Source organism: Sarcophilus harrisii, chromosome 3, assembly GCF_902635505.1.
Source record: "Sarcophilus harrisii chromosome 3, mSarHar1.11, whole genome shotgun sequence".
Taxonomy (NCBI): domain Eukaryota; kingdom Metazoa; phylum Chordata; class Mammalia; order Dasyuromorphia; family Dasyuridae; genus Sarcophilus; species Sarcophilus harrisii.
Window position 1 is genome coordinate 334,166,518 of NC_045428.1, and position 25,851 is coordinate 334,192,368.

General features: G+C 31.9%; 1 protein-coding gene across 1 annotated transcript in view; it reads right to left on the minus strand.

Annotated features, from left to right (window-relative positions):
* The window catches only part of DPP10 (dipeptidyl peptidase like 10), an 817,253-nt gene that overhangs the window by 17,742 nt on the left and 773,660 nt on the right, over positions 1-25,851 (minus strand). The window contains exons 16-19 of the mRNA XM_031959980.1: positions 23,479-23,600; positions 21,034-21,081; positions 18,891-18,989; positions 18,716-18,785 (exon numbers count right to left, since the gene is read on the minus strand). Of these exons, the coding sequence (XP_031815840.1) occupies positions 18,716-18,785; positions 18,891-18,989; positions 21,034-21,081; positions 23,479-23,600 (339 nt within the window). The remainder of the gene's footprint in view (positions 1-18,715; positions 18,786-18,890; positions 18,990-21,033; positions 21,082-23,478; positions 23,601-25,851) is intronic.

The window sequence follows — 25,851 nt, forward strand, 5'->3', positions numbered from 1 at the left end:
CATCCAATATATTTAAATGTTTGCTGATTTGAGCCAGAAAACCACAGAAACTAATGACATTTAATTTTACAATTTGGAATGAAAAGGATCAGGATTTTCTCACGTAAATTAAAACCCAATTTTTTTTGTGAGGCTAGAATATCAAATTGTGTATACCTCGTGCTGGCAGCAGGAAAAAAAGAGTTACTTGTCATAGGTATCTTTAAAATCTGATCATCTATTTGACAGGTAGATAATAATTTATTGGATTTCTTATGGGAAATAAGCTTAGACATATCTTATATAGAAGAAAGGTCCTGGTGGAAAACAGAATTGATGATATTAAATTCATTATAACTTAACAGCAAATATACAACTCCAGAGAACACTGCATTCAAAAAGAATGACGGCATTAATAGATTATGTATTGGTTTTGGTTGAGGAAGAACATTAAATAAAGTTTAAGCAAATATTGAGCAACATTCCTTTTTCATCTTCAAAGTGAATGGCAAAAAAAGGAAGCAGACACATGTGATCATCTTATTAAATGATCTAAATACTGGAAACCAAAAGATAAAGATTTTACATAAATTTAAAAAGATGAATAACCATCTAAGAAAAAAAAAAAAAACATAGTACCGCACTTTGAAAATGTCATTTTGTAAAGGAATTTATAAGTTGTTCTTTATCTATCCCTTCTATCCCCAGAATCATCTGAGTGTAAGAAGAACAAATTGTCACAGAGTTGTATGAAATACTGATAAGTAGAGAAGTTTTTATATCTGATACTGATAACTGATAGATAGTTGTTTCATGAGCATGATTGAAGTAACATCAAAGTTTTATACTATCTCAAAACATCTCCTATGTTGAAGCATTTTAATTCCCAATTAATTTACTTGGTTGATGTAAGAAACTGAAGGCACAGCTTAAAAATATATATACATATTACTGAAACATTGTCTTTATATTGCCTGCCTCTATGATACAGGGTGAGTCACCAAGGGTTCATGACACAAAAAACATTAAGAACATCTGACTTAGGCAATATGAAAATGTATTAAGATATTTTACAGTACAGGAAAATTGTCTATAGACCTATCTCATAAGATGAAGGACATTTCAAAATGTAAAATTCTAAGCAAAGTTTCTGGGTGAAGGGTAACCTGTTCACTGTTACCATGGGACCCTTAAGAATCAGAAGAGTGGTTGAGGAGAGTTTAAATTTAAATGATATACTCAGACCTTGAATAAATTTTGGCATTTTTATTATCTGTATGTGCTCTCCATCTCCTGAACAGGGGGAGATTCTCAGAAACCTAGAAATAGGTGCAAAGTCAACCATGGAAGGAATCTTCCCTTTCTTTTTCTCCCTCTTTTGCCTCATCAACCAATCACAATTTCAAAAATCTAAAATCATATATCTCCTCACATCAAATCAGAGGTAACATATGGATGGGTATACTTTATTTTAAAATTCCTGTAACTAACATTGATAGATCTCATTCAAATTGTTATATTAATTACTCTAAGTCCCCAGGGCTTTTAAAAATAAAAATCTTAGGGTTAGTTCATTTGCTGGACCTAGTGAGGAATTATCAATAAGATATAAACTTAAGTTTGTTATGTGGAGGGAGAAATTTTTTTAAAAAAAAGAATGTTTCAAAGTAATATATTCCTTTAGGGAAATCATAGCTCTGGGATATGGTTGGGAAAGAGGGAATTTGGCTTTACCATTTATTTGGGAGGAACAGCATAGGCACCACTGACATGAAACCTAAGGTATATTACAAACTTCAGATCCTTTCTATTTGGATTCATGATCAAGACTCAGCTACACTGTAGGGAATGTTGCCAAATTAATGCAAAAAAGAAAACCATTTTGGGGAAGAGGCTTTTATATGAGTTCTATAGAATTTATAGAAAGATGCCATCTCACATGCATGAGAAATTAAGGAATAGAAAATGATAATTTATTGAAGGACTTTAACAACTCCAAGACATGTGAATATAGGTATATATGTATGGTGACAAAGATTGCAATCTGGTCCCCTGGTCCTTTTAGAGGGTTAGCCACAGTATTATTCTCTTTTTTGGATACTGAGATCAGCTGCCAGATAGTCTTCCAAATACCTCATTAATTCTAAAGGTATTATTTTCTAGTTTACATGTGACCCACTGCAAGTTTGAGACTGTTCACACATTTCCAGGAGTTCATAGTGAAGTTGTTTTTGGAAAGAATGTAAATAAGTTACAGACACACTTCTCTGTGTCTGTACACAGAGCACACAAATTAGCTTATAAAATGGAAAACAAAGTACATTTTCCAAACTTGTGATTATCAATAATGCTACAGTTTGCAAAGCAATGAAGATCCTGTCTCACATCAGAAGCACCAGAGAAAAAAATAATGTGTCTTTGTATTTTTATCCTCATACTCAGTCATCATCCCCAGTCCATTCTTAGCAAGTTTTTAATGTCGGACCTTAAAGTGAGGTCAAAACTGTGTCTATCAACTAATTTTAAACACATGTTGCTATCTAATTATATGTAATGCATCTTTCCTTTACCTTCCTTCTTTTAGTGCATTGCAATAGCTGTTAAAAAGGTAATATTTTAAAGGTCAATAGTTTTTCATTGTTTTTTTTTTTTTTTTCCCTAAAAGAAGAGCTTCATATGCTAATAAACTACAAACACTTTTAGATATATTAGTTTTCAAAAGTAGGCATAGCATGAAATACTTACTACTTAATACTACTAAATAGGTAAATAAAGGAATATACATGTATTACATATAGAAAATGAGACAGTTTTCTAATGAGTGGTTTCTACAGAATGGGTAAGATCATAGATGAACTAGTAAGTAAAGGAAAACAATCTCAGACAGTAGAAAGATATACATACTGACATCATAGGGTCAAAGGAATTTTTAACTCGAATGGATTTAATTCTCAATTATGATGAGAAAATAATGTTTTTCTGACATGTGCATGGTTCTTTATAGTCAGTCAACAAGTTCTTACCACATAACAGGCATTGTGCTAGACACTGGGATACACACACACACACACACACACACACACACAAAGCAATAGCCACTATCTTCAAGGAGCTCATATGCCATTTGGGGGAGACAAAATGGGGAAAAAATGAGTGCATCGAAGATATCAACAAAGAGCTGTGTTTTTTTGTTTTTTTTTTAAACATTTCACAGTAGTCAAGAAGATCTAACCTTTGTCTGATTGAGTTTACTTATATATAAAATTGAGATACAAATATATAACTCACAGTGATGTCATGATCATAAAATAAGATAAGATTTGTAAAGTACCTGATATTCCTTAGAATGTTATATAAAATAAACTATTATTATTATTAATGGAGTATTGTTCTTGTTAAGTTAAGGTGTATCTGATTGATTCTTCATGGCCCCATTTGTAGTTTTCTTGATAAAAAAATGAAGTAATTTGCCATGTCCTTCTCTAGCTGAGGAAATTGAAACAAATAAGGTTTAATGATTTATCCAGGGTAACAAAACTAGTAAGATTCTGAGGACAGAATTGTCCTTATAATCTAATCTTCCTGACTCTAGGTGCTGAGTCTTAGGGTTATTAAATTCATTCACCTTTCCAGTCTATTAAAGATCCTAATATGGCTCAAATGATTGTTCTCAATTTTTTTTTTGTCCTTTTATGTTTGTAAAAAAAAATCTGAATTGCCCTCTTTCTTCTTTATTTTATATGTCCCTGTCATTCCCTTCAACCTTTTTTTTTTTTTTTCTATCTTTCTCTTTAGCCTTCAAAATTTTCCATACATAAAACTGGGATATTCAGTGCAAGATCAATTGTTTGCCAAAGTTGAAAATGAACCATGTTCAGATTCTATTAGAAATAGAAAGAAGTAAAACAAATCATAGTTTTATTTCCTTTCTTCCACTAAAGATCTGTCCTGAGTTAAAAAAAAAAAAGAGCATGTAAATTTGAAATAGACATTTTATATATGCTTCATAATCAGCTTTAAATCACTCTTAAAAGGTAAGGCTCTTGAACTTCATTCCCATCTCTTTTAATATTTTTGACACTGAAAGTATCAAATTCCTTTGTATAAGAAATTAAACTTTTTTTATAATGTAAAATGTAAAAAAGGGTAGATGATTTTGCTGATATAAGAAACTAGTGGTTGAAGAATCTAACAATTTACCTTATCTATTGTTACAGGATGGAATATTTTCAACATCTAGTCCTAGATAGATCCTACATACAAGGGACATTTTGCTAAGCTAATAAGAAAGGATGAAAATCTAAAGGAGTGTGTGTGCACACTCGCACATGTATGTGTGTGTGTGTCTGTGTGGGTGACAGAGACAGAGAGATATTGAAAAATTGCCAGAAGTCAGAAAGAGAGACAGAGAGACACAGAAAGAAAGAGACAGAGCTTCTTTGATAGCTGACATGATAATGTTCTTTAATGGCCATAAGGGTATGAGAAGCAATATAGTGACATCAAAGAAGAACTGAACTAAGAAACTTGGATTCTAATCATAGAAATTATCTGAGTCTAGACTTTATTGAGAGTTGGATACAATTATCTCTAAGGAACCTTAATATCTTAAAATCCTAAAATGTCTCTCTATTTCACAACATTTATATATGCACTCACACCAATTTCATTCCACTTTTTTTTTTTTCCATTTTGGAAAATCATTGCCATCTTGAAAGTGGTTTTGGATAATTGTACATTAGAATTGTTCCTACAGTCAATCTCAAAATGTTTCACATGGAGCTTTAAATTCCTCTTAAAAGGTAAGGTTCTTGAAGTTCATTCACATCTACTTTAATATCTTTGACACTGAAAGTTTCAAATTCCTTTGGATAAGAAATTGCACATTTGTTTATAGTATAAAATGTAAAAAAAGGGTAGGTATTAGGAATTAGGATTAGGAATTCTTTCTTTTAACTATAGAAGTTTTTATCTTCATAATCTCATCACAATGTAAATTTAACCAATGGGCTTTTTTTGTGTGTGTGAATAAAATGAATACATCCAAGAAAAACTATTTTCTTATGCATTTAAAATCTCACCTCCCTCCCATATTCTAAAATAAATGTGAATGTTTTCACTTTCACCTTATCCAGGCTGAGTTTTGCCCTTTAGCTCAATTTTTATAGCATTTGCCTTGTCTGGAGTGACTCAGTGTGAATCACAGACATTAGAGAAACCAGTCATTTAGGACTTTTTTTTTAATCAGAGAAATGTAATTAGAGAATAAAGGTCACAAAAGCCTTAGAAGATCATGTATACTTCAGACTAGCTGGAGGAAGAGGTGCCTTGTTATCAACCACCAAAAGCTAGATAAGTAAACCTTGTCTTACCTGACTAGAGGTTAGTCATGATGACTATGATGTTAATAATAACAATTAATATTGAAGTATTTTTTTTAATTTGCAAAGGAGTATATGTATATATGATATATATTGTATATGCACATGTACATGTTTATATTAGAATATATACATATGCTTACATATAGAATACATACATATGCATATATATTACATATATACATATGTCTTTATTGACATATTGACATATTTTGACAATAATTTGACATATATTGGTATGTTTTCAGTCATGTCCAACTCTTCATGACAAAGAAGAGTTTTTTGTCAAAGATACTGGAGTATCTTTGGAGTAGGTTGCCACTTCCTGCTCTAATTTATTTTACTAATGAGTGACTGGGACAAAGAGTTTAAGTGACTCTCCAGAGACAAACAACAGAATCTCCTGACATTTGGCAATTTATTCACTATGCCACCTACCTGCTTTATATCGATGCATACACACCATCACATAAGTTTCCACAATGACTCTTTGAGCAGTTATTGTTAAACTCATTTTAGAAAAAAAAAAAGGTTGAGAAAAGTTAAATAATTTGCAATTTCATGTAGCTAGTAAGTATTCAAGGAGGGATTTGAACGCAGGCCTTTTTATTAAACTAGTACATTATCCACTACACTATATTGACTCTGCATTAGAAAATAAAGGAAGCCAGTGAAGTATCTTTCAATTATTTGTTGTATAATAGATCTGACAAGAATGGATGAGAGAGGAGATAATTCTTACATTACTCCCTGATTATCTGCCCTGATGACATGACTCACAACATAAGGTCATGGCTTAAAAAAGAATCTGGCAGTGAGGGTGCATCTATACTACAGTGGGTAAGATAATCCTGTCAGTGTGTTCCATGTTTACAAGGCTATTTCAGAAGGTCTAACTTTCTGTTCATGTCCTTCTCAGAAACTCTGTTTCTTCCCCTGACTACAAAGAAATGTGCAAGGTCTTTTCTGAAGGCAGACACATAGAAGAGAGTAAAAAAGAGGGCAGAAAGCAACCAACCTTGATCCTTTGATCAGAGTTCACTTTTGGTACATTCTGTTTATTTCTTAATGGTTCTCTTGATAACACTGATTTCCCCTTTGACCTGTTATCTGTCTGGACATTTATATGTGATGCTTTAAGCACTGTTTGCTACACTGACTTAACAACTTTACTGCTAGACTCATGTTCTAGACCATTTCTTGTGTAGTTTGATTTCTGAGTTTTTTGAGTGACATTTCTTCTCAGGAGCAAAGGAGTAGGAAGCATTTTCACCTGCTATTGTTTTCTAGATCTAATGGCAAAAAAAATCCCAGTCCAAAATCCTATCATTCCTTATATTAATAGCATGTACAGTGGAAATTGATTTATAGATCATCTTCTCTTTCTTTGAAATTATTACAATATTTCACACATGTTCATCTCATCTTCCAAGATCAATGAGAGCAGAGCATTTGCCCTTACCTTTTATTTCTTTTCCACGTTCCAATACTCATTTAACATGTAAGTACCCACTCAATTTTGCCTACTATTTGATTTTTTACTGTTTTTATTTCTCATCCTTATGAGGCTGAATTCAGTTAATCTGGTAATTCTCTAGTACAGCTAGCTATGAATTTAGATAAGCACCATAAACAAATACCAACCCAAGTGGGACCTAGATCTGCTACCTTTCTCTGGTTTTCTAACTCACCAATGCCAAGTTCTCATAGACAATGTCTCATGAGAATAATTTTAATAGGGGTTCTATGGTTCCTTTATCAAGTTGATCTTTCAAATACAGGTAGCTTCACATTTATATTTAATAGTGTTCTTTCAAAGTATATTGACCTTTTAGTTTATTTTAAATGCCTGCACTCTCCCCACATTTTTTTCCCACTTTGACAGGACCATGTGCAAATGAATGATTTTTGCACATGGCTTATCACACTTTAATTACTAAAGTAAACCAATTCCTTTTTCATTTTTCCATAGTATATTATTTCACTGGTGCTGGAGAGGGAAAAGAAAGACCTAGCTAATAGCCTATTAATGTATTATAAATATCTTTGACCTGGAACCTACCACTAGCACCAATAACATCATTATTATCACATAACATCCAGAATTTATATTTATGATTAAATAAAATTAAGGTTCACAAAACATTTCCCTCACAACAATGCTGTGAAATAATAGTAGTATTATTATGACCATTTTAGAGATGGGAAGAAAAAACAAAACAAAATACTAAATCTCAGAGATATTGAGTGATTTGTAGAAGAACACCCTTCCCCGCAATTTAGTATCAAAGAAGCAGTCTTTTCTCCTTTCTCTAAATTCAACATTTCTTACTCTCCACCCACAAGGACCCACATAGACTCACATAAACACATTCATAATATATTTATAATGGTGCTAAATAACTCAAATTTATATTGAGTTCCAAATTATATCTATATTTATCTTTTAAAATTTCCATTTATATATTTATATACATTTATATATTTAATCTCACATATTAAAACAAAACAAATGTCTGATGCAGGTTGTGGAAGTATTGTCATAATGTTAGCATTCCCAATTTATAAATGAGCAAATTATAGCAGATTTGGGAAGGTTGAGGTGATTGCCCAAAAAGTATCAGAGTAAAGAATGAAATACAGATTCTATGACTTTAAAGCCAAGTTACCTTACCATCTGATGACTTGACTTCCATGCAGCAAATAATAAAAGTTAAACTTGAATTATCATATAGATAAGAAATCCTTGTTCCTAGATCTGCACCCAGTCCTTGGGCTCATCTGAAATCCTGACTATCAACCCACAGCTTGAATTTTCACTATAGTACTGAGATCTATGGACTACACAGAGTTGAGACCCGGAGAAGACTTGGATATCACTACCCCTCATTCAGTATTATCATCCTTTTTATATGGCAATATCACTAATTCCTCAATTCCCACTCAAGGACTCCTAGCACTTAACCCTCACCTGCTGAGCATTTATAGTTTCGCTGAAAAGAAACCTTGGGGACTTTCTAAAAGAACCAAAATTTACTCTGGGATTAGGCTTTAGCAAATGATAATTGATGAAATAGCAAAATCAGAAAGACAGACATTTCCTGCAGTATCAAATTATTTCATTCCCATGAGAATAGAGAGCAAATCATTGATATAGGGAAATTCCAAGTGAGGAAACTCTGTTTTCCAATGCAGATAAATTCTTTCTTTGCAATCTGTTGCATTAGAGAGTTTCATAGTCCTCAGAGATCAAGTGATTTGGCTAGGATAGGAATTATGTGTCAGAGAGGGTACTTAATTCAAGGTTTTCCTAGCTCTAAGACCAGTTTTCTTTCCACTACATCTCACTGCTTCTCATTCATTCATATAGAGGTAAAATAAATTAGTAAATAAAAGCACATTATCACACAAGCCAGATAACAATGAATAGAATGTATGTTAATGAGCCATTCATATAGCTCAATAATATGCTCTTGATATTATCTTCAGAAAATTAAATGGGATAAACATCTTAAATATCACAAGAAAATATAGGAGAAGAGCCAAAAGCAAAATGCCTGAGAGATGTTCAACATCCAAAAATTGTGCAAAAAAAAATGGTAGAATAATAGCATGTAATATATTATTCAATTATTTGTAAATTACTGATTTTCTATGATGTTAAAATGCTATTATGTCAGTCTTTATCTGATTTCTGATTGGGGACAATTTCTATTCTTCACAAATCATTCCTTTTACTTTCAACATTTATTCTGGTGTCCAGAGTAACCTCCAAATGACAAAGATGTAACTGAATTTACAGATTCATATAAATGGTGGATAGAGCACCAGTCCTGAAGTCAGGAGTACCTGAGTTCAAATCTGGCCTCAGACATTTAATACTTCCTTAGCTGTGTGACCCTGGGCAAGGCACTTAACCCCAATTACCTCAATAAAAACAAAACAAAAAACAAAACAAAACAAAACAAACAAACAAACAAAAAAACCTAGGAATTTTAAAAGTTATGGCACTTGCTCAATATCACAAACTATGAGACCATTTACACCAAAACAAAAGTAGAAGACAGAATCACAAGTCAAGTGGAAAGAATGGTGAATCTGAAGTCAAGGGATATGAATTTTAGCAGGCAAACTAATCTGTTATCAAAAAACCTAATTATTTAATTAAAGAAAATTAAGAAACAAACATATTTGGCATCAAAATGATTGAGATTTTTGTGGTTTCCTGGGAAATTTGGGAAGAAGCTTTGCTTTAGGAGATTCAATCTATTGTCCTACCAAACTCATTTTCCATATGAACCAGCTGTCTCAGATTCACTTCACTGATCAATTAATTTTGATAGGCCTTATTTTCAAATGCAGACTGCAATCTGGACAAGGCATTTTCTTCATCTACTTGCTCTTTCATGGATGGATAGTCAGACCAACTATTTTGAGAGACAATAGATCTCTTTTGTGAGGCTTTGCAGTGTTTCTCCATTAATGCAAGCAGATTAATGTTATTTGCAAACAGAAACATCTGGAGGACCTTCCCATTCATTAGAAATATCTCTTCAACTTTGAATTTGCACAACTATCTCCTCCATCACAGCAGCAAATATTTTTGGAAAGAATATATTTTCCTATTTGATGCTTTTGTAATTTTGTCCTATTTCAGCAAGATAGAACACAATGACACCAAAAACTGAAAAATGAGTGGCACTTAGGTTAGGAGAGCTAGATATACAAGGGAAAGAATGCCTGGCCTAGAGTCACAAAGAACTGAGTTCAAATCTGACTTTAGACACTTACTAGCTGTGTGACTCTGGGCAAATGACCTAATCCTTTTTGCCTCAGTTTCCTCATCTTTAAAATGAGCTGGAGAAGGATATGGCAAACCACTCCAGTTTCTTTGACAAAATTTCCAAAATGGTGTTACAAAGACTTCCACACAATTGAAACAATTGAAAGACAATAACTGCAATCCCTTAAGATTGAGTCAATGAGTCTATTAGCACTCATTGAGTAGCTAGCATATGCTATTCATTGTGTTAAATATTGGGTATATTAAAAGAGGCAAAAAGTCCTGGATTTTGAGATCACAATTTAATGGGGTGAAACACCAAGGAAACAAATGTGTACAAACAAGGTTTATATAGATCAAACAGGAAATAACCAACAAAGAGAAAATATTCAAATTAAGAGAAATTGGAGCAAGCTTCATAGGGAAGTGGGATTGGGACTTGAAGCCTGATTGCAAAGATGAGAAGGGAAAACATTCCAGGCATGGGAAGAATCTGGAGAAAATACCAGGAGCTGAGATATGGAGTGATTTGTTCATGGAATATCAAGGTAGTGCCATTTTCAAAAGAGAGAAAGGAAAATATTTGAACAATGTCACAATGTTGAAACTGAGAGTCCTTGAATAGATGAATATCTAAAATCTCTATCTCTTGAAGTTATGATTTAAAAAAAATAAAAAAGTAACAAAATAAAGTTAGATTCTTCTCATATAGGTATATTATAGGTTATCTAGAAAACTTTAGAATTTCTTTCACTGATAGAGGTGGAATTACAATGTGTGAATCCTATCTATGCCTATATCCTGTATTCATTTTGTACTTAAAAACAGGAATGGAACAAGTGGCACATTACCTGCAAAACAGCCAGAGAAGACTCAGATTAGATTATGATGTAATTGTAAAATGTTTAACATAATAAATAAAAAACTAATATGACATGCAACATTTAATTCAACATAACAATGTTAATTTTTGGCTTTGGAAGTTAAAATGCATTCTGCACGTCTCTCTTTAATAGATCTATTAGAGTGTGTTATCACTGTTCTAAAATTAAAACAAAAATAATGATAAATGTTAACCATTCATATTAAGGTAGAAGAAGTAGGGAAACTGGAATCTATTAATGAAGGCATTAGAACTGTGTAGTTCTTAGGCCAGTTGGATATTAACTGATTATTATGTTTATGGCAGCAAGAGTTATATTGACCTGAATCCTTTAACTTTCTTTGATTCATAGCTCTAAATTTACTATCTCTCTGGCTATCTTTCATTTTGCCCACTTATAAACCTATATATTCTAAATTTCTGTACCTTCATGATTCATTTTAGTATAGGTCCTTAAAGAATTGGAATGATGGTGCTAAAAGGTACAATAGTATAAGCTTGTTTTGGAAGAAAGAACAATCCCTATACCTGAATCATAATAGCTGTTTATTCATAGGTAATACATTTATCCTCAAAGCTCATGACAGCCTATATTGATGAAGCATTTTGCTACTAAGCTAATTAAATCAGAGATCCATATTATATACCTTCCAAAATAAAATAAAACAAAATGGCAAAGATATTAAACTTAGTATTTTCCTGGTGTAGCAAGGAAGATGATGATCAAATATGTCTCTTTGCTTTATATTAGTTTTAATTATAATACTCAGCAATATTCACTTTTTTCCTTCCTCACACATATTTGAGGAAGAAGAAAGTAATCATTAAATTCAGAATAAAAAATACTTAGTTTACATATATGTAGCACATTCAGAAAATGTAATATGTACAAAACACCAGACTTACAAAATAAGTATAGTGAGGGCCCTTCTTTTATTTAAGAAAATGGTTCAATATGTTTTTAAAATAAACTCCTCATGAATTTAAAATAGGTTTCAATTTATGAAAAATTAACTGCATAATCTTTTTCTGTATGACATTTATTATTTAAGTAAGTTGTAACTTTCCATGCCTGTTGACTTAAAATGTAATGGGAAGCTAATGCTTCATATTCATTATCTGATATAGAACAAAGAGTCTGATGTCCTTTGTATGTATTGGTGTTGGCGGATTTAATACTCTCGTAGGTCTTTTGTTTCTAAGTCCATATACAAGTTATACAATTTCAAATAATGTCAAATAATGAATGCTGGTATTTAAGGCACATTATCTCTTGATTTTTTAGTATTAAGGTTAATTGCAGACAAAGAAAAACAAAGAATGATCATCATATTTACTTTTATTACTAGTTTAAATGCCCCTGTTTTTTTTTTCTTTTTGATTATCCATTGTTGTATTCATTATTTTTAATGAATAAATTGAATAACAATTAAAAAAAAAACTAAAACTGTGAAGCATGTTTTTTAAAAAAAATTCTCATTATATGGTAAAGATATAATCACTGATTTAGTGACAATCCATCCCTCTAGTCTATAAATGGAAATGTGTGCATTTTCACTGAAACAAACTGAATGGAAAACATCCCTAAAGTTTTGCTGAGACAAAGCTGTACTGATTGACTCTTTTGATAAGTATGTTTATGGTCTGTATAGTAACTTTCCACAAGAAACAGAACAAATATCAATAACTGAATTCTGAGATTGTAGAAAATCATGCAATATAAAGAAAAGCCTGTCTTTTATTTTTAGGCTTGTTAACACTCCTCTTAAAGTTAAAGATGGTCATACCCATTTCCAAACCATTTGAGAGTAACTCATAATTTCTCTAATCAGCTCATTACATTAAAATATTAATAAAGTGTAACTGTCAGATTTTATTACATGCAAGTGCATACTGAACTGTAAATATGATAAGATATATTACATTGCAAAACTTAGTTTTAAAGAGCTAGTAGTAATCTAGTTCTGTCTTTCTGAAGCAACCATATACAAACTAAACCTGCATTACAATTGGTTGACAGAGGAAAGTTTTCAAACTGTTTGTAACTTGGAGGCCTACCTTTAAAAACTCACTTTTGATAATTATGTGTTCTGTAACCATGTTAAGAGTGACATCTTCAGTTCTAGTTTCCTAACTCTAATGTAAAGACAGTATATTTTCTATTTCATCTATCGTAGGAGTCTTATATGGGAAGTGCTTTGTACACCTTAAAATACAAATATTTACTATTTTTAGAATCAAAAATAAAATGCTAAATGTCTATTATGTGGCAAATACCATGCTAATTGACCACTATGCTAGAGGTCAAATAAAAGATTAAAACACTGTGTCTGTCCTTATCATTTATGGGAAAGATATAACATTTATGTATAATTCTTGCTTTACATAAATTTAAATTATACAAATTCAACTTAATCTAAAGAATTCTGAAAGAAATCAGCACTCAAAAACAAAACAAAAGAAAACAAAACAATTATTTTGACTTGACTGTACGGAACTTTGTTCTCTTTGCTCCCTCCCTTCCTCCAGTTTTGCAGACTCTTTCTCTTCTTCCTTGCCAAACACAAACACACACATATACACACATACACACACACACACACACACACACACACACACACACTTGTGTAAAAATCAAACCAAACCAAACGAAAACACAGAATAGTTTAGAGACTCCGCATGTTGGGGAGTTGGCTTGGGGCTTTTTCTCCTTTGCCCTACTACCCCCATATCTATCTGCCATCTGCTCAGATGCCACACAATAGTGTGGAAGCCCCAGCTCCCATGTGTTCTCTATCCTTTCCTGTCTATATCTGGCAACATGTGTCTTTCCCTACCCTTCACTCATCAACCCTATATTTTCTGGGTTCTGTCCCTGCCCCTTCATGTTCCTCCTCCTGCTTTTCTTTTTTTATCCCCATAACCCTAGCTTTCTCCTCTTTCCCATATTTGTAGGACAAATTAATATTATGCAAAAATACTTTACATAGAGATCTGCAGAAAGTCCACTTACCTAAAACAAGAACTATCTGTAAATTAATATAGGCAAGTCACTTAACCATGTTTGCTTCAGTTTCTTCATCTGTAAAATGAAATGGAAATGGCAACCCCCCCAGTATTTTCACCAAGAAAAACTATATATGTATATATTATTATGCCAAAGTTCTCTTTTAATGGAGTGACCAGTTCCTCCAATTGTCCTATTTCATAATTCTGCCTTAGGTTATGACCATCCCCTCTTAATGGTTGAGATAAAGGTTTTATAGACATTCATTAATGTCATTAGAATATCAGTAACCTCCTTCTATTAGGTTATCCCCACCTAGGTCCCTCCATTGTTGTTATTCCATAAAAGGCTCCCTGCCCAGAGACTCGGGGCTAGATTCTTTGAGATGATAGTCTCCTCTAGCCCTGGGATCAGCATGGATCCCAGTATTTCTTTCCATTTAATAAACTATTGAATTGGTCTCTAATCTCTGTCTTGCTCAGTTTCTTTGGCATTACAATATATGTATAACTATATATGTGTATATATATATATATATATGTGTGTATAATTATATACATATGAAGTCTTCTTATGATTATTAAAGATTTCTGTGAATATAAAACAAAGAGACAAACTCTCTTTTAACTTTGGCAATATACACAAAGAATCCAGATAATAGAAATAGGATAAGCAATAAAGGAAAAGCATGTTATGTGGGGCAATGGAATGTTGGAAATTTATTCTAGAAACAAGAGAAAGCATCTGCTGCAAAGTCTAAAACATTATTTGTATAAGATAAATTGTAGCTTCTCCGGTAGTGATGAGGCCTTGGAAACTAAAAGACTTAAATTCAAGTTTCATTTCCATTATTCACTGGCTATGTGACCCAGAAAAAATTAATTTAACCTACCAGTTCTATAAGCAATTATCTCAAATTATAAATGATAAGTACCATAAGGACAGGCACAATATTTAATTCTTTTCTTTGAATTCTCAATAATTTGCATAGTACTCAGACAGTTATGAGTTTATAGACAGTCACCAGTTCTGTAACTATGTAAAAGTGACATCCCCAGCCCTAGCTTTCTTACTCTAGGGCAGTATTTCTTGCTACTTCATCTATATTAAAGGTCTTACAACAAAAATATTAACCTAACAATGGTAGAGGAAGTTTTCTCATATGGATGTTCCCTGTGCCAAAAACGTAACAGGTTCAGTCCCTATCCCTTATTTTTTTTAATAGAAAAACAAAAATAGAATGATATAAATTGTACATCACAGAACTTTGAGATGAATATTTATCTTTACCTATTTTGCTCCTCAACACAACTTTTTGTTGTCCACATGATTCCATTTTGACTAAAATCATTCTTGACAAGACATCTACCATTTCATAACCAATCCAAAATGTGTCTGCCTCACAATGGCTTATTGCCATTCACATTATTTTAAACAAACTCTCCCGGTCTTTGGTAAAAGCAACAGGAGGATTGGAAAAAAAAAAAGTTACATCAAATGCTTTGTTAGAGATAGAGAATAAAAGTTACTTATTATGAATGCATCAATTAATTATGGCTTCCTGTTTGATACAGGTATTACTAAGAGCCACACACATGCATTTCATTTCCATCAGGAATAACAATTCATGGAACTCTGATACCCCTAGGGATTGATGAGATTGTAAATTAACAATATACATTAATTTAATTTTAAAATTTTAAAATCATCACAGATTTTAGAGCCAAATTCACATTAGAGATAAAACAGCATAACATTTTCATTTTATAGATGAGAAAACCAAGATTCTACTGAATGAGTCACTGTACACAAAATTAAATGCACTGTTTTTTTTTCCTCTAAACCAATCCCCTCCATCAAAAATTATTACTTCTGTTTATAAGATCATCATTGTTAAATAACTGAAGTTGAAACTTCAGAGCAATCTGATTCTTCTCTCTTTCACTCTCTTATACATTTAATATACTGGCAATGCATATTTCCATATTTATCACATCAGCACCTAATTACTTTCTTGAACTTCCATATTCCTAGATAAGACTTCATCATCTCTCATACTGATCCAGGATTTCTCTTCACCAAAGACTTATTGACATAGTGGCCTCCCATAACTGTCTTTCTCAATATCATTTAGAGGTAATTTTCTTGAAGTCTCTCCCAGAAGGAAAAACTAAGCTGGGAAAATTTCAACTGTGGGTCCCAAAATGGACTCTGTAGTTTCTGATAATCAGCATAAACTAAGTTCAGTGAGATTCATTACCTGGTATATCATAGCATAAGGGATTTTCTATACTTAGAACTTTTCAAAGTTCATCTACTAAGTTACAGAGAGATTGAAGTTTCTGTTAGAATCATTGCTTTGGAAAGGAATAATATTCCATTTCTTTGAAGTAATGAAGAAATACAGAGCTCAAACCATCTCACTGCCTTGCTCAAACAAACAAACAAAACATAACTTCTCTTAATCCCTCTTGCCCAAAGGATGAAATATAAATTCTTATTTATAATCTAATATCCCTTATAAGCTAACTTCAATCAAACTATCAATCATCATTTTAAAAAAATCCAAAAAATTAAAGAAGTGACTGAAAAGTAAGGAAAGGAAAATGTGGTCCCAATTTTCAAAATCAGATAGAAGGTCAAATCTGCAAAATACAGGAATACTTGACTTTGATTCCTGTCAAAGTTCCAGAAATCATTATTAAATAGACCTACTAATCACCAAAAAGCAACAAGGCTTCATTAAGAATAGATCATATTTAATCAAACAATAGGATCATAAATCTAGAGGTATATGGGATATCACAAGCCATCCAAACCAACCAATTAATTTCAAAGATGAAGAAACTAGGGAATTTGTTATTTGACCAAGTATACTGATACATTTCATGTGGTATCTGAATCAAAGATGTATATATATATATGTATATGTGTGTGTTTGTGCACCTCCTAAATGATTAATTCCACTTGATAGAGTAAAATTTAAGAAATTAATATACACATCTAAATTTCAGTTCAAAAGGTCAGTTTCTCAATTACAATAGCAAAGGGAGATAGTAAAGAAGAGGCAATTAGATAATAGTTTTTATAAAAAGACTTGAAAGTGTTCAAAAAGATTAGAGGGTAACCACAAAAGCTAATGACATATTAGAGTACATTATGACAGGCATAATGTGCAAAACCTATGTGGCAATTGTCACTGAGTGTCTTATATGTAGAAATGTGGAATATTATATTCTTTCTAAAAAACACGATTTAGAAAGTATAGTCCTGAGAAATTGAACTGATTTCAAGGACCGATCAGAATGGTAAAAGTCCTGAAGATGTTATCACATAAAGAATCAATTTAAAAAAGATACCTGAGAATATTTAAAATGAAGAAAAAATCTTTATAGGGCACATAATAGCTCTTCAGGTATTTGAAGGGATGTCATTTATATAAAGGGATGCTAGAACTATTTTTCTTTTGTTCCTAAAAAGTAAATATAGATGCAGGCATTAGAATATATTGCAATAGTCAAAATATTTGAATATATGTAAAAGAAACTTCTGACCAACTAGGATTACACAAGAGAACTAGGCAATACCTTTTATTGAAAGTCTTCAAATATAGTTTGGATGATGAATTCTATTTTTAAGGACTATTTTTTTTTTCTTTCTACATATCTTGGTAATAGCAGAATTCTGAGATTTTGTTACTCTGGAGTAGAAAGAATGTACAATTCAAGATCAGAAAAATCCAATCTACATATAGGCTGCTTCTGGTCTGCATTTTAGCTTTAAGATTCACAGGATCACTATATCACAGGGAGTACTATGATGAGAGTGATGAAAAGTGAAAAAATACACTAGAAAAAAAAAAGAAAAAATGCCAGTTTTGACACAGAATCTTCATATATAAACATTCTAACAAATATTCTTTTTGCTTCTAATTTTTCCCTCATTCCCTTATTTATTTTCACTAAGGTTCATTGTTAAATCCCAACTGCAATCTTACTGAAAATTTTGAAAATGTAATTCAGTTAAAAAAAAAAAAAAAGAAAGAAAAAATGCTAATTAGATATATAAATTAGCCTCCAACCTATAGATGGAAATTCTAACCTTACAGAAAGTAGCACGTCTTTGCTTAACATCTTACCTATACCTAAGGCTGTTTGCATACCCTGAATGAGAATGAACCCATTTTCTAACATCATCCCACTGTGGCTAAAACTAAGATTCAGGTCTTAGCACAAAGAATGCATTCCATTAGCCATGAATCAAAGAAGCACAGCAGAGATAGGGATGGAGGAAATATAACCAATTACTTCAGCAACATAAATAACCATTTCATCAGTCTTGCATAAATATAACTAAAAGAACACAGGCTTGACTAATTGCTGAGGAGAATTTCACAAACAGAATTAGCTGCTATCTCTTTCTCCAGTGGCAGCAACTAATTCTATTTAGGATGCAAGAAGCAGGAAAAGTTACATGGTCTTCCATAAATGGTAATGATTTCCTTTGATGAGCTCATCCTTTCTCTGTCTGCCTTGGCACAATAACTTGTGGAAAATATTGCTTGCTGTTTTCAATCAAAACATTTCCTTTGAAATTATAAAACAATTAAATTAAAACAATATAAAACAATATTTGTAAATCCAACCATTCATCTATTTTTAAAATTTAATCAAAATACTTACATTAATAATAAGACAGCATACTGGTTTCGATCCGAAAAATCCTTGGGGAAGGACAACTGTAAACGCAGTTCTTTTAAAGAAAGAGTAAGTTATTAAAGATTGGGAGTGATGTACATGAAAAACTAAGATGAAGAGAAAGCTGCACTTGGTTAGTGCAGGACTTTGCTTCATTTACCATAGTCCTCAATGTGGAGCATTTTAATTTCAGTCTTGGTGATCTTTTTCTTCATGATGACTTCTTTTAACAGGGAATTACTTTCCAATATGTAAAATTCTGTGGAGCACAGAAAGAAAGAAACAGAATAATAACACTAAGTTTTATCTGATTAGAAAGAGATCCACACCCTATGCACCTAGTGAAAAATACTGATCCCTTTAAATGATGAATTATAGCTTTTAATAGAAAAATGAAATTTTATCCAGAAACTTTGTGATTTGCAAAAAAAACAAGAACCCCCTGAAGCATATTCCAAGTCCCCAATTGATTTTCTTTTCTAAATTCAGTATGCCATAGATCTATTGTTGTTAAACACAAGTGCTTAAGCAACCCAATATATATTTATAAATGACACTTCTTTTTAACAAGCTAAACCCTAGGGTATACATATTTCTAATTATTTCCCCTTAAATGTTTTAAATATAAGTGGATTTTTTAGAAACAAATGTTTAAAACTAATAGACAATAGGCCAACTTCACATTCTTATGAGTGGGCAACCAAGCCAATTAATCACCACTTCCATGAAAGGGTGGGGAAAGGAGAGGGGGAGAAGGAAGTAAACTTTAATAATGCATTTATTATTACTTAGAAATATGTCAATTCCAAAATGTAAACAGTGCAAGTGAAAAAAGTATTTGTGATACATACTTTAATTATTTTAAAAACAGGAGGATAAATTGCTGAATAAAAATCCTTTTGATTTTCATGTTTTTATTATATCTAGAAATCTTAGAAATAATGTTTACAATTCAGAAAAATTATTGATTAAGAAATTTCTTCAAAACATATTTGTTCACTTCTTCCTGAAGGATAGTTCTTATATTCTTTGAAATTTCACTTCAGCACATCTATTGACATTCAGATTTAGGAGTAAAGTGTTCTCTCATTCAAAAAAGTAGAACTTTGAAGTTGGGATACCTCTCAAGGTCACTTCTCCACCAACATTTGTGGGAAGGGGATTTATAGCCATGCAATGAGGACTTGGAGTTGTCTTTTTTAAAATATATTTTCTATTACAGGTGCAGTGAGTAGAGTCACTAAACATGGACCACAAATCATGGGGATGTTGGAAAACAGAAACTTAAAATGTTGCAGCCAGGCTTGCTTAGAGTCATGAGTTTCAATAGTCTAGGAATCTGAAGATGGGTAGAAACTCCATCTATTAGTTTGAACTTGGTATGGCAAATGCTATGTAGTAACTGAGCTGAAATATATCTAATACCCTTTCATATCCCCTCCTCAGCAAATGAAGTGGTATGTATGCTGTGGTAAGAGGTAAATTAAAAAGTATTAGGGGAATTTTTAAAAATCTTCCCATAAATTTGAAGTAATTATTACTATGAAAAAATCAAATTTGATATCAAATAATTAAATGAAAAAAGGGAATAATGTTTTTTGATTCCTAAAAGAGGAATATGTCAATTGGAAGGCTTTTAAATCAATGAAAGAAAAGAAAGAGCCTTTAAACGCTTTCAGGATTCTGGATAAGGTGAAGTATAACAGTGTGAGAACTTGTTGTGATAGGGGATCCCCCTGCCAGTGGCTGCTGGAGGTCTAACTCAGACCTGTAGAATGGAGCTCTTCATGTGAGAGGATGATGATGATATAAGGAGAGTTGGAGGTAGTTGTATTGTCTGACCTCACTTTTCTTCCCTCTTGCCTCCAATTTATTTCATTCCCAATCCACAAGGAACATCTGCATCAGCAAAGCCATGCTTTGCAATTCCTCCAAGTGTTATGATTCACAGCTGTGGAGGCTCTTGGAAAATCGACCTGCCCCTTCACCCAGGCATAGTCCGTAACAAGAGCTAGAGCAAACCCAAGTTATATATATATAATGAGTCTTCAAAAACAATTATGTTTCAGCTAAATAATTTTTAGCTATTTCAGTAATATACATTTGACTAATTCTACTCAGTTTTTATGATGACCCCCCAAATCTCTCTAACTTCCTGTAACAAATAACTTCCAAGAAAGACTTTCATGTTCCTTCCCAAAAGAAGATGATCCAAAGTCCACTTTAAAACAAAAATAAAGAAAATCCTCTTCATGTTACTAACCATGATCATGATTTCTAAGTTCCTTTACTTGAATACTTACTTGAAGGGTTGTTGATGTTGTGTACACTGACCACTGGAACACCTGGCCCTAGTTAAAGCATGCAAAAAAATATTAAGAAAATAGTAATAAGCATTGCAAAATAAGCGTAAAGTTTCATAGAATTTCAGATTTAGAGATTTAGGCCTCTAAAGCTTTAGATGTAGTAGATGTACTACAAATCTATTAATTTTGCAGATGAGAAGCCATCAGAGGTAAAGATATTTACTCAATTTCATATGTTTAAGTGGGGATTTTAACTCAGGTCCTCTGAGTCTAGCTTTCCACTTTTGCCTGACTTATTGATAACTTTTATTTTGAAGAGAATTAGAATTTTTTTTAAATTTTATTGGACCAATATCAAGAGTACTCAACCAAAAAATTTCCTCAATATGTTTCTTCTAAGACAAAAAAATTAGAAATGTAAGTGGAGGGAAGCATAATATTTGACAGCATTTGGTATAAAATTAGATTATTTTCCTATGTCATGTATATCTTCACAATTTATATTTTTTCAGGATATTGACTTTAAGAACCAAGAAAGTTGGTTCTTAATCATGGGGTGAGGTAAAACCTCAATTCCTTTTACTAGTCTATATTCTCAAGGCAAGAAAATAGAGACCTCATTATAGAATTATTCTAAACAATAATGTTCATAGCAAAATAAATGTTATAGGTCAATAATATTGTAAAACAAAAAATTCAATTGAATGAAATATTTTCTCAAGTATCCTGAAAAGTCAAACTATAGAAAATTATATTCAACCTCCATTGCCCCTAGTAAGTTGATTAAATGCCTCAAGGAAAAATATTCCTCCCTTTGATATCAACAACAACAACAACAAAAATTGCCCCTATTTATGCAATCACTTTTAATTTCAAATTAAAAGATAACATATAACACACTCATAGATGCTAATCTTTTCTGCAGGATTATTAGGACAAAGCCTACTTCATCTTCAAGTTATTGGTAGTATTATAATGTTTGGTGTCATTAAGTCTCAATGAAGAAATAGGTGACTTCCTTAGTACAGCTATTCTTCATAATAATTGATTAGTGATCATAGAATCTGGGGAATGGCAAGGTAGTACATAATAATCTCACTAATTCTGTTCTAGTCAATACAAAATTGAGTTCTAATTAGGACTAGTGTGAGTGACTACCTCACTGTTCCCTAAAGGGGTCACAGGGCCTCAATTCAATCTTTACCCTTGAGATGATAGAGAAAGGGCAAGTAATGAGATAGGGTCTAATCTTCAAAGTAGAAGTTTAAAATCAGACTTAATCCTAGCATGGAGTAATGTGAATGGAATCATGGGAAGCAACTTGAATAGCACTACTAGGACAGGCTGAGATAATCAGGTCTTCTTGATTCTTTATGTCAATCTTTCTGTTCTGTCTAGCTGTTTGGGTACTCTCCACTCTATGTGCAAGAGTAAAAAATTCCCTTTCCTTCTCTTCTTTTCCAGAGCATGGATAATTAGAAAGTGGAGTGTTTTCTCAACTTCCCTGCAGGCAAAATAAAAATGTATTCTTCTGGCAAAGTAGGAACCAGTGTCTTTTCTTTTCTTTTTTTTTTTTTTTTCTTTTTTTACTTTGACTGCTGAGAGTTGGAAAGATTGGGTCTTTCAACAAAGTAGGCCCTGCTGAGCAAAAGACAATTATCAATTGTTTCTCTATTGTCATTTATATTTTGTCAGTTTGTCATACTCACAAATATACACATGTACATATAGAAATGTGTATATGCTAACATATATATATATATATATACATATATATATATATATATATTTATGTGTACAAATATTCATCTACTACTAGGTGAGCTAAATAGAAAGAATTGTCATTTATTCCATCACATGAGAAGTCTGCCTTTCTGTGAATGTACTAGGGGAGATTCAACCCATTTCTTTTCATGTGGTTTGACTTTCTTTAGCAGTTTGCTTCCATCTCTGGTTTATTTTTCTCAGCATCCCTTAACAATGCCACCATTTTTTTGTTTGTTTCTGTTTTATTTTCCCCAAGCCCAGTGGAAAGTGAGGATATGTTTTCTTGCTTCCTTTTCACTGATCTGTTTATTTTGTTTGGATGGTTTTGTTTTCTGTTATAAGTGTTAGGTACAGTTTTCCAGGAATGTTTTTTTCTTTCTCCCTCAAACATATGAATTTTTATTCCTATTAATATATTTGACCCCAATAAGCAGAGCTTGGAAACAATATGCAATATAACTAAAAATAATATGATTTGAAATATGATGACAAAGTAATCAGACAAATGTAATCAGAATCAATAATCATCCATATTTTACAAAGTATTACTTAGATTTTCCTATGTATTGTTAAGAATTAATTCACACACATTTCGTAATCAGTCACTAATATCAATAGATATTAATTAAATAAAATGCATGAAACAACTTTGATCAGAAGCCATTTTTCTCTTACCTTTACAATGCAATAAAAAATGTTGATTGGTAGGACTAAACTTTGCACTGAAATATGTGCACTGATCTTTCATAAAATTGCATGAAAGACATTGACGATTCAATAATCCATCAGTGGATGCACTGGGGGGAGGGTAAGAATAGAAAGGTTAGAAATGTTAATATTCTGTGCAAGGAAGCATGTGGCGATCTTCATCAACATTAATGGATATTTTAATGTGGCTTAGAGTTTTTAAAATGTCAAGATCAGTTTCCATTATCAAAGGCAGTATAACACTTGCCCTCTCTATATGCACAGTTAACCAAAAGCTTTATGTATATTAAAAGGCAACTAGAAAACATGAGACAGATTTCACAAAATATAAGAAAAAAAGTTTCATTGCGTAATATCCATATTGTGCATTTTGTCACTGAGGATAATATTTTCAAAGGTAGGTATTATCTTTCCCCTAAAAATATGTTCATTGAGACATGATATCAAGAATGTTATTTAAACCCAAATAAATTCAGTTAGAAAGGCTGGAATGGAAATACAAAGGGTAGTAAATGTGGAATAGTGAAGGAGAAGAGAAGCATGTACATTACACAGACTCATGACAAAGAGAAAGAAGCACGTCCCATAGAGCAGGGTTTTTTCTTTTCACCTGAAACATTTTTACACGTATATAGGTATATAAAATATATATGAAAATGAAATATTTGTTGATAATAAATCATAATTCCACAACCTTCACATTCACTTACATGGACTACATTTTAAGAAGCTTTGCTAAAGTCTAACATTTCCTTCAAGCATGAATGTACATAATAATCTATTATTATTAGGGGTGATATTTTTGCCAGTAGTAAAAATCATAGATATTTTCTTATCAACTAATAATTGTTAGAAGTATCTCAAAATTAGTTACACTAATCACTACTTTGAAATTACTATATTTGAGGCCAGTCAATACTTAAAATATAACAAGCTTGTTTAAATGATAAAAATGAAATTTTAATGCAATTGGTTTCTCTTTTAATTCTACGTATTTTATGCCTTTAAAAACATTATTCTCAGAAGAGATTTAGAGGCATCAGAAGGTTGACAAAGGGATCAATGATTCAAAAAATCTGAAAGTTTACATATACAAAGTCCCATGAGAAAGTCACATACTAGCCTCTCCATAATTGAGGAAAGACTTGAGAAACTCTTAGGAATGAAGTATAGAAATGCTACATTCCCCCATGCTACCTCTAGTTCCATCAAGCTAGTTTCCAGATGATTTCCCTAATACTAATGGCCATAGTTATAAAGTTCTTGATGCTTTGATTATTTTTTTTTCTGTTCCTATTTCATCTTCACAACATTCTTATGGTATATATTAATCCCCTATCTGACAGCTGGAAAACCTGAGAGTCAGAAAGTTAAAGTGATGTGCTTAATGTCTTCTTGTATATGAAAAGTTGCCTATGTCTTAAATACAAATAAAATTCTTTGTTATTGATATAAGGAAATAATGTTGTGAAAAATAAATATAAAGTAGTAAAGGATCCAATTCTTGTTCAACTTAAGAATTACTCATTGAAGAAGCATATATTATCAATTTTCTCCAAATATGTTTATATTTCTGATAAATCGTGGTATTTTCTAGATTTAAAAATAGCAACAAAAATGTTAGTTAGTGATGAAGACAATGATGAAACAATTCATTTCAAGATTACAAAATTCTTTCCTTACTACTATCCTGCAAGAGAAAAGACTTTCATACATATATTACCTAAGTCACAGGCAAATTACAAGGTTCAAATTAGGTAGTAAAGCACTTCAAATATTTTGTAATATTGTCTAAATGTCAGTTATCTTCATCATCATTCTGATCACATCCATCTTACTAAGGCACTAAGATGCAGAGTAAACAGTTTATAATCACATAGGTAATAAATGCTTGATAAAGGATTTGAGCAGAGATTTCCCAATTCCTAGTTTACCATAATACATTTGTGAAGATGAGGGTAAATCCCAAATAACATTTCATCCATGAAAGATTAAGAGCTGATTTTGATATTCATTTTGTCCTTTGTACATCCTGATTCTTCTTCCATTGTTTCATACCTCACTCTCTCAGAATTACAGTTATAATTACTCATGTAAAAAATTAGTCTACCTTTGAAATGGAAAATTTAGGAGGCAAAGGTTGCATAATCTGGCAGTCTGTATCCTCCAGGAGTGTCTAATGTGATATATAAAATCAGCAAATGATGATTTTTATGGATAGAGTAGGACATTGATTGAGTTTTGTGGGTCAGACACTAACATTATCATACAGTCAAGCCAGATGGAACTCGACAAGCTATTTCAGGGAAAATTTATTGATACTACATTCTTTTTTGAATT